Below are 11,398 nucleotides of genomic sequence, written 5' to 3'. Positions count from 1 at the left end.
AAGAAAAACAACATTTTTTTTTTCTCATTTAAATTTTTTTTTTTTTAAACTGTCGCCTCTGCTGCTCCAGCAGCAAAAAAGGGTTTAAAAAACATGCCCCCGAAAAAAAGGTGCGCCAAGCGAGCCCCTCACATAGTAAAAACATGATTGTACATACTAAGCCAGAAATAGCTCTACAAATGCACTTGAGCTGCAACAAAGATGCGCTTTACCTCGGTATAATATATATATAGACTTTCTCTCTCTCTCTTTGTTTTTTTTTTGTTTTTTTTACTCTCTTTTTCATTCCTCCAATCCCCTTCCACCCGTAAAAATTACCCAGAACCCTCCATTTTTTCCTCTTCGGGTTCCGCATCAGTGACAGAACCAGCTGAAACTGACATTCTGCGACATTCCTCTCCGGGGCGCCCCCCGAGACGCGCCGGTTCCGTTCAGTGTCATCACAGCGACTGCGTACAAAAATAACTATCATCTGTCATTTGGCTCGAAAAGGGGGGGGGGAGGGGGGACCGGCGGTCCGATTGTCCAGCCCTACAGCTCTCTCTCTCTCTCTCTCTCTTCCTCACCATCCAAGCGTAATCCAACAAAAAGGACTTGAGGGGAACTGGGAAAAAAAAAACTGCGACAAATGTTTTTTTTTTTTGGAAAGTTTTGTTTTTCCTCTCCCGTTTTATCCCTCCCCCGATATTCGTCAAACACGTCTTTCGCTTTCGGCAGTCTCCCTACTGGAAAGGATGGCTGCATGTGTAAGAGATATCAGACATCTCGGCAAAAGTATAGAAGGTATATACGCTGCATATATATATACTCCTATAAGACGTCCGCCTTTCTCGGCCCTCTCCTCACATTGTAAGTTGCTCCCCCGTCACTTGGTTTGATCCAGACGCCGTCATTCGGTCAGGAGCTGTTGAAGGAGGCTCTTTTGTTGAGCCTGGGGTGTTTGGGGGCTGGCATTGGCTTTCTGTGTAGGGATGGGTCCTGATTGGTTGAGATAAGGGTCCCCGCCCACGAGGTTCACTGTACACTGAACATCTGCAAAGACTTGCACTTGTTGTACCTGCTGAGAGACAGACAGTGTCAGGGACTTTACACTCCACCCGGTGACCAAATATTTTGTTAATTTGTAACATTTAATCCAGTGACAGAATAATTAAAAAAAAAAAAATAATTAAAATAGAAATGAAAATGAAAAATACAAGAATCGTTACAGTAAATTATGTTATTGTGTCTCTATAACCCCAATATATAGAATCCACCGTTACTTCATTCAGTTTGTTTATATCTAAAAATTTTTTAAGGAGGAACAGAAACTCCAATCACAGCGACTACTGGTGATAGCGCCGGCTCCAGCAACACAGTTATCATTTAGCTGACGACAGCGGAGCCTCCCTGACTGTATATTTATCATTTCCAAGATTTTGTGCCCCTATAGATATAATGTCCTGTTATATGTGCCCCTATAGATATAATGTGCCGTTATATGTGCCCCTATAGATATAATGTGCCGTTATATGTGCCCCTATAGATATAGTGTGTGGTTATATGTGCCCCTATAGATATAATGTGATGTTATATGTGTCCCTATAGATATAATGTGCTGGTATATGTGTCCCTATAGATATAATGTGTGGTTATATGTGTCCCTATAGATATAATGTGCTGGTATATGTGTCCCTATAGATATAATGTGCTGGTATATGTGCCCCTATAGATATAATGTGCTGTTATATGTGCCCCCTATAGATATAATGTGCTGTTATATGTGTCCCTATAGATATAATGTGCTGTTATATGTGTCCCTATAGATATAGTGTGCTGGTATATGTGTCCCTATAGATATAATGTGCGGTTATATGTGTCCCTATAGATATAATGTGCGGTTATATGTGTCCCTATAGATATAATGTGCTGGTATATGTGTCCCTATAGATATAATGTGCTGGTATGTGTCCCTATAGATATAATGTGTGGTTATATGTGCCCCTATAGATATAGTGTGCTGTTATATGTGTCCCTATAGATATAGTGTGCTGTTATATGTGCCCCTATAGATATAATGTGCAGTTATATGTGCCCCTATAGATATAGTGTGCTGTTATATGTGTCCCTATAGATATAGTGTGCTGTTATATGTGTCCCTATAAATATAGTGTGCTGTTATATGTGTCCCTATAGATATAATGTGCTGTTATATGTGTCCCTATAGATATAATGTGCTGGTATATGTGTCCCTATAGATATAATGTGCTGGTATGTGTCCCTATAGATATAATGTGTGGTTATATGTGCCCCTATAGATATAGTGTGCTGTTATATGTGTCCCTATAGATATAGTGTGCTGTTATATGTGTCCCTATAGATATAGTGTGCTGTTATATATGTCCCTATAGATATAATGTGCAGTTATATGTGTCCCTATAGATATAGTGTGCTGTTATATGTGTCCCTATAGATATAGTGTGCTGTTATATGTGTCCCTATAGATATAGTGTGCTGTTATATGTGTCCCTATAGATATAGTGTGCTGTTATATGTGTCCCTATAGATATAGTGTGCTGTTATATGTGTCCCTATAGATATAGTATGCTGTTATATGTGTCCCTATAGATATAGTGTGCTGTTATATGTGTCCCTATAGATATAGTGTGCTGTTATATGTGTCCCTATAGATATAGTGTGCTGTTATATGTGTCCCTATAGATATAGTGTGCTGTTATATGTGTCCCTATAGATATAGTGTGCTGTTATATGTGCCCCTATAGATACAATGTGCGGTTATATGTGTCCCTATAGATATAATGTGCTGTTATATGTGTCCCTATAGATATAGTGTGCTGTTATATGTGTCCCTATAGATATAGTGTGCTGTTATATGTGTCCCTATAGATATAATGTGCTGTTATATGTGTCCCTATAGATATTGTGTGCTGTTATATGTGTCCCTATAGATATAATGTGCTGTTATATGTGTCCCTATAGATATTGTGTGCTGTTATATGTGTCCCTATAGATATAGTGTGCTGGTATATGTGCCCCTATAGATACAATGTGCGGTTATATGTGTCCCTATAGATATAATGTGCTGGTATATGTGCCCCTATAGATATAATGTGCGGTTATATGTGTCCCTATAGATATAATGTGCTGGTATGTGTCCCTATAGATATAATGTGTGGTTATATGTGCCCCTATAGATATAGTGTGCTGTTATATGTGTCCCTATAGATATAGTGTGCTGTTATATGTGCCCCTATAGATATAATGTGCAGTTATATGTGCCCCTATAGATATAGTGTGCTGTTATATGTGTCCCTATAGATATAGTGTGCTGTTATGTGTCCCTGTAGATATAGTGTGCTGTTATATGTGTCCCTATAGATATAGTGTGCTGTTATATGTGTCCCTATAGATATAGTGTGCTGTTATATGTGTCCCTATAGATATAATGTGCTGTTATATGTGTCCCTATAGATATAGTGTGCTGTTATATGTGCCCCTATAGATACAATGTGCGGTTATATGTGTCCCTATAGATATAATGTGCTGTTATATGTGTCCCTATAGATATAGTGTGCTGTTATATGTGTCCCTATAGATATAATGTGCTGTTATATGTGTCCCTATAGATATAGTGTGCTGTTATATGTGTCCCTATAGATATAGTGTGCTGGTATATGTGCCCCTATAGATATAATGTGCGGTTATATGTGTCCCTATAGATATAATGTGCTGTTATATGTGTCCCTATAGATATAATGTGCGGTTATATGTGTCCCTATAGATAGAGTGTGCTGTTATATGTGTCCCTGTGCCTCCATACATTGTCTGCCCTTGTTAGAGAATGGCTGAGGGGGACGGGTGATGGCCGGGGTCAGGGGGCACAGTGCTCTGCTGTTTAGAAGGGACTTTCTCCATCTGTAAGAGTCATGGCAATATACAGGGAGGTGTTCAGCGTCTGGTGAGGCGGGGACTTACCTGCCCGGTGTCTGGCTCCGTTTTCAGCAGATCTGCTGAGGAGAGTTGGTTACAATAAATTCCACCTGGTCGCAGAGAAGGATCATTCACCTGCTGCAGGCAGAGACCCGTTAGTGTCATGTGATACTAAACCACTACACACATACACCGCACCGCTACACACACACACCACAACGCTACACACATACACCGCACCGCTACACACATACACCGCTACACACATACGCCGCACCGCTACACACATACACCGCAACGCTACACACATACACCGCACCGCTACACACATACACCACAACGCTACACACATACACCGCTACACACATACGCCGCACCGTTACACACATACACCGCTACACACATACACCGCACCGCTACACACATACACCGCTACACACATACACCGCTACACACATACACCACAACGCTGCACACATACGCCGCACCACTACATACACACACCACTACACACATACACCGCACCGCTACACACACACCACAACGCTACACACATACACCGCACCGCTACACACATACACCGCACCGCTACACACATACACCGCACCGCTACACACATACACCGCACCGCTACACACATACACCGTACCGCTACACACATACACCACACCGCTACACACATACACCGTAACGCTACACACATACGCCGCACCGTTACACACATACACCGCACCGCTACACACATACACCGCACCGCTACACACATACACCGCACCGCTACACACATACACCACTACGCTACACACATACACCGCACCGCTACACACATACACCGCTACACACATACACCGCACCGCTACACACATACACCGCACCGCTACACACACACACCACAACGCTACACACATACACCGCACCGCTACACACATACACCGCTACACACATACGCCGCACCGTTACACACATACACCGCTACACACATACACCGCACCGCTACACACATACACCGCTACACACATACACCGCTACACACATACACCACAACGCTGCACACATACGCCGCACCACTACATACACACACCACTACACACATACACCGCACCGCTACACACACACCACAACGCTACACACATACACCGCACCGCTACACACATACACCGCACCGCTACACACATACACCGCACCGCTACACACATACACTGCACCGCTACACACATACACCGCACCGCTACACACATACACCGCACCGCTACACACATACACCACAACGCTACACACATACGCCGCACCGTTACACACATACACCGCACCGCTACACACATACACCGCACCGCTACACACATACACCGCACCGCTACACACATACACCGCACCGCTACACACATACACCGCTACACACATACACCGCTACACACATACACCGCTACACACATACACCACAACGCTGCACACATACGCCGCACCACTACATACACACACCACTACACACATACACCGCACCGCTACACACACACCACAACGCTACACACATACACCGCACCGCTACACACATGCACCGCACCGCTACACACATACACCGCACCGCTACACACATACACCGCACCGCTACACACATACACCGCACCGCTACACACATACACCGTACCGCTACACACATACACCGTACCGCTACACACATACACCACACCGCTACACACATACGCCACAACGCTACACACATACGCCGCACCGTTACACACATACACCGCACCGCTACACACATACACCGCACCGCTACACACATACACCGCACCGCTACACACATACACCACTACGCTACACACATACACCGCACCGCTACACACACACACCGCACCGCTACACACATACACCGCACTGCTACACACATACACCGTACCGCTACACACATACACCACTACACACATACACACACTGCACCGCTACACACATACACCACTACACACATACACCGCACCGCTACACACATACACCACTACACACATACACCGCACTGCTACACACATACACCGCACCGCTACACATACACCACTACACACATACACCGCACTGCTACACACATACACCGCACCGCTACACACATACACCGCACTGCTACACACATACACCGTACCGCTACACACATACACCGCACTGCTACACACATACACACACCGCACCGCTACACACATACACTGCACCGCTACACACATACACCACTACACACATACACAGCACTGCTACACACATACGCCACAACGCTACACACATACACCACAACGCTACAAACATACACCGCAACACTACAAACATACACCGCAACACTACACACATACACCACAACGCTACACACATACACCGCACCGCTGCACACATTCACCGCACCGCTACACACATACACCACTATACACATACACCACTACACACATGCATCGCCCCACTTCACACATACACCACACATTTACACACATACGCCACACAGCTACACAGATATGCCGCACTGATATACACATACACTACACAGCTACACACATACGCTGCACCCCTACACACATACACCGCACCGCTATATAGTGCACCACACTGCTGTGCCACCGCCATGACTGACCTGGTCTGTACACATGCTGGTCATGCCCTGCATGGGCAGGGAGCTCATCTGCATCTGCCCGGTCATCTGGTTGACATTCTGGACTCCGGAATTGTTGCCCCCCATGGATACGGTGATGCTCATGTTGTTGTACATTCCTTGCTGGCCTGGAGAAGGCTGGGTCTGTCCTGCTTGTCCAAAGACACTGAAAGCAGGAGAAGAGATTGTCGTGTGAATGGTGATTAGTGATCACAACTAAAAGGAGGAGGGGCTCTATTGTCCAGATTGTGTAAATGTGCTGGGTCTGGCCTTCTAACCCCTCAGATACCGTGGTCAGAACTGACCCTGGCATCCAAGTGGTTGTCATGCTATGGGAGCCCTGGCAATTCTCTCACCAGAGCATTGAGCTATCATGGCAGCCAGGGGCATTGTGAAGACCACTAGGCTGACCTTCTGGTTGGAAATGTCTACGAGGTCCAGTTTTTTAAAAAAATAAAATGAGCAAAAATCTTTAAAATTTTTTTTTACATATATATATATAAATATATATTCAAAAAATATTAGAAATATGAAGAAAAAAAGGTGAAAAAGGAAAAGTTTCAAAAAGTTTCAGAATAGCATTAATTGATCACCACGCCCCCGTCCAAAATAGGGCTAAAAGTTAATCAGTTCTTTCCTATTTAACTAATGAAAATGCAGCTCAGCCCACAAAAAACAAGACCTCATTCTGTCCACGGAAATATTTGGCTGATAATATATTTTTTTTAATAAGAAAATGTTCCTTTTTTTATACCGTGTAAAAGTATCAAAAATAACTACAAATTTGGTTTATGGCGTTGGATGTGTCATAAAATTCTGTCTTTAAAAAACGCAGCTTATTCTATAAAAACAAGCCCTCATACAGCTATAAAGATTACAAAAAATTAAGCTACGGCTCTGGAAACGGATTGGTGAATATAAATGATTGAAAGGTTAAAAGGGACCCATCCTGCCGTGGCTCCTGACAGAAGTGCCTGCGGTCACATGATCGCTGTGGCCAATCAGGAGAGGGATCAGTAAGAACGTCACCGTCCCTTCTCCTGTGACCATGGAGGTCAGTGAACGACCACAGAAGTCACATGTCCCTCTCTCCTGTGAATGAAGACACTCTCGGATCTCCAGGTGGGGTCATCAGTGAGGCTGAGGACCAGAGAGAACCAGAGATGGGTGAGTAGTCTCAGACCATAGTCTCAGGAGTTACCCCCCCAGATCGCAGTTAAGAAGTTGTTCCGGAAAGTTCTACCACCTCCCTTCATGACATACATAGCACCCAAGTCTTGGTGCACCCACCTGGGGCTCCCCAAGGTGCTCTGCTGCCAGCTCTTCAGGTCAGGTGACTGGTAACCAGGTGTGGACGGATTCTGCTGAAGCATTGGGCTTTGGGACGGGGTTAGACGAGGGGACATCAAGGGGCTGGTGGGGCTTAGAGATGGGGTGAAGTTGGGATCTGCCTGTTGGGTGATACCTGAAAGATAAAGAGGCGGACATGTAAAAAATTGTACATCCAAGACATCCTCACCACCAAATCTAGGTGCAGGTTCTTCAAAGCCTTTGTTGTAGGCCCAAAAAGGGTCCAAGAGTAGTTGTCACCGCCCAACCTCTCCACGAAGCTCCATCGACAACTCTCCGACACTAAAAATTACGGGAGGTCAACTTCCTGTCCTGCCCCTCACCTGTTCCAGAGTACTGAAATACATTTTGTGTCATCTGAGGGTTCATCCCAGGCCCGAACTGTCCTCCGACGTTTCCCATCATGCCTCTGCCCACGAGACCTCCTCGAGTGGCGCCTCCGCGGTTGGGTAACGTGGCCTCAGGGGTGGTAGGCATCGGTGAAAAGGGACTGGTGGACGGAGGTGGGTTCACGGGGTTTGTACCATAACTGTGAGGGTAAGGGAACTGCTGCGGGGGACCTTGTGGGAGCCGCGGAGCCCCGATGTTAACGGGAAGTCCTGCGTTTGGGGGAAGGTTGTTGCCAAAACTTTGCTGCCTCATAAGTAGAGCCCTCTGCTGCATGATCTGCTGCTGCTGCTGCCGGTGCTGCTGGCTGTACAGCTCCCGCTGGCGCTGGGCGAGCATCTGGGCGTTTATAGGAGGCTGCGGAGACAGATGGAAGTGGGGGTCAATCACTGCAGAAGCCAAACACGGGGCCACAATCTGTGGACAACCACATGCCCAAAGGGCTGGTGACCACTGTAACCACCAGTCTAACAGGCCAAACCGCAAAAAGGAAAAAAATCACAATATACCGTATATAAACCAATTTACCTGAGGGGTGATGGCTTGTTGCATGCCCGGTCTCATGCCCATCTGCACTGCGTTACCAACCGCAAACGGACTGAGGATGGCCTGACGATTCTGGTGCAGGATCTGACAAAGAGGAGGAAATCTTATAAAAAGATCAATATAATAATGTAAAAACCTAGTGTAGGGTTATATTCTTGTACATAGGAGGCAGTATTATAGTAGTTATATTCCTGTACATAGGGGGCAGTATTATAGTAGTTATATTCTTGTACATAGGAGGCAGTATTATAGTAGTTATATTCTTGTACATAGGGGGCAGTATTATAGTAGTTATATTCTTGTACATAGGAGGCAGTATTATAGTAGTTATATTCCTGTACATAGGGGGCAGTATTATAGTAGTTATATTCTTGTACATAGGAGGCAGTATTATAGTAGTTATATTCTTGTACATAGGGGGCAGTATTATAGTAGTTATATTCCTGTACATAGGAGGCAGTATTATAGTAGTTATATTCTTGTACATAGGGGGCAGTATTATAGTAGTTATATTCTTGTACATAGAGGGCAGTATTATAGTAGTAATATTCTTGTACATAGGAGGCAGTATTATAGTAGTAATATTCCTGTACATAGGGGGCAGTATTATAGTAGTTATATTCCTGTACATAGGGGGCAGTATTATAGTAGTTATATTCCTGTACATAGGGGGGCAGTATTATAGTAGTTATATTCTTGTACATAGGGGGCAGTATTATAGTAGTTATATTCTTGTACATAGAGGGCAGTATTATAGTAGTTATATTCCTGTACATAGGGGGCAGTATTATAGTAGTTATATTCCTGTACATAGGGGGCAGTATTATAGTAGTTATATTCCTGTACATAGGGGGCAGTATTATAGTAGTTATATTCCTGTACATAGGGGGCAGTATTATAGTAGTTATATCCCTGTACATAGGGGGCAGTATTATAGTAGTTATATTCCTGTACATAGGGGCAGTATTATAGTAGTTATATTCCTGTACATAGGGGGCAGTATTATAGTAGTTATATTCTTGTACATAGAGGGCAGTATTATAGTAGTTATATTCCTGTACATAGGGGGCAGTATTATAGTAGTTATATTCCTGTACATAGGGGGCAGTATTATAGTAGTTATATTCCTGTACATAGGGGGCAGTATTATAGTAGTTATATTCCTGTACATAGGGGGGCAGTATTATAGTAGTTATATTCTTGTACATAGGGGGCAGTATTATAGTAGTTATATTCTTGTACATAGAGGGCAGTATTATAGTAGTTATATTCCTGTACATAGGGGGCAGTATTATAGTAGTTATATTCCTGTACATAGGGGGCAGTATTATAGTAGTTATATTCCTGTACATAGGGGGCAGTATTATAGTAGTTATATTCCTGTACATAGGGGGCAGTATTATAGTAGTTATATCCCTGTACATAGGGGGCAGTATTATAGTAGTTATATTCCTGTACATAGGGGCAGTATTATAGTAGTTATATTCCTGTACATAGGGGGCAGTATTATAGTAGTTATATTCTTGTACATAGAGGGCAGTATTATAGTAGTTATATTCCTGTACATAGGGGGCAGTATTATAGTAGTTATATTCCTGTACATAGGGGGCAGTATTATAGTAGTTATATTCCTGTACATAGGGGGCAGTATTATAGTAGTTATATCCCTGTACATAGGGGGCAGTATTATAGTAGTTATATTATTGTACATAGGGGCAGTATTATAGTAGTTATATTCCTGTACATAGGGGGCAGTATTATAGTAGTTATATTCCTGTACATAGGGGGCAGTATTATAGTAGTTATATTCTTGTACATAGGGGGCAGTATTATAGTAGTTATATTCCTGTACATAGGGGGCAGTATTATAGTAGTTATATTCCTGTACATAGGGGGCAGTATTATAGTAGTTATATTCCTGTACATAGGGGTCAGTATTATAGTAGTTATATTCCTGTACATAGGGGGCAGTATTATAGTAGTTATATTCCTGTACATAGAGGCAGTATTATAGTAGTTATATTCTTGTACATAGGGGGCAGTATTATAGTAGTTATATTCCTGTACATAGGGGGCAGTATTATAGTAGTTATATTCTTGTACATAGGGGGCAGTATTATAGTAGTTATATTCCTGTACATAGGGGGCAGTATTATAGTAGTTATATTCCTGTACGTAGGGGGCAGTATTATAGTAGTTATATTCCTGTACGTAGGGGGCAGTATTATAGTAGTTATATTCTTGTACATAGGGGGCAGTATTATAGTAGTTATATTCTTGTACATAGGGGGCAGTATTATAGTAGTTATATTCTTGTACATATGGAGCAGTATTATAGTAGTTTTATTCCTGTACATAGGGGGCAGTATTATAGTAGTTATATTCCTGTACATAGGGGGCAGTATTATAGTAGTTATATTCCTGTACATAGGGGGCAGTATTATAGTAGTTATATTCTTGTACATAGGGGGCAGTATTATAGTAGTTATATTCCTGTACATAGGGGGCAGTATTATAGTAGTTATATTCCTGTACATAGGGGGCAGTATTATAGTAGTTATA

At 43.3% G+C, this 11,398-nt stretch overlaps 1 protein-coding gene across 5 annotated transcripts in view; it reads right to left on the bottom strand.

Moving 5' to 3' along the window:
* Positions 1-249: 249 nt before the first annotated feature.
* NCOA1 (nuclear receptor coactivator 1) overlaps positions 250-11,398 on the bottom strand; it is a 298,539-nt gene continuing 287,390 nt past the window's right edge. For 3 of the 5 annotated variants that reach the window (XM_072143854.1, XM_072143853.1, XM_072143856.1), the window contains 6 exons: positions 8,819-8,920; positions 8,227-8,647; positions 7,844-8,018; positions 6,536-6,719; positions 3,976-4,068; positions 250-1,060 (listed from right to left, as the gene is read on the bottom strand). In XM_072143854.1, the coding sequence (XP_071999955.1) occupies positions 890-1,060; positions 3,976-4,068; positions 6,536-6,719; positions 7,844-8,018; positions 8,227-8,647; positions 8,819-8,920 (1,146 nt within the window). In that variant the 3' untranslated portion in view covers positions 250-889. The remainder of the gene's footprint in view (positions 1,061-3,975; positions 4,069-6,535; positions 6,720-7,843; positions 8,019-8,226; positions 8,648-8,818; positions 8,921-11,398) is intronic. The other 2 variants (XM_072143855.1, XM_072143857.1) reach the window with 1 other exon arrangement.

This window comes from Engystomops pustulosus, chromosome 3 (genome assembly GCF_040894005.1).
Source record: "Engystomops pustulosus chromosome 3, aEngPut4.maternal, whole genome shotgun sequence".
NCBI lineage: Eukaryota > Metazoa > Chordata > Amphibia > Anura > Leptodactylidae > Engystomops > Engystomops pustulosus.
The sequence above is the reverse complement of the archived record's forward strand: the minus strand, read 5'-3'. Positions and strand labels throughout refer to the sequence as shown.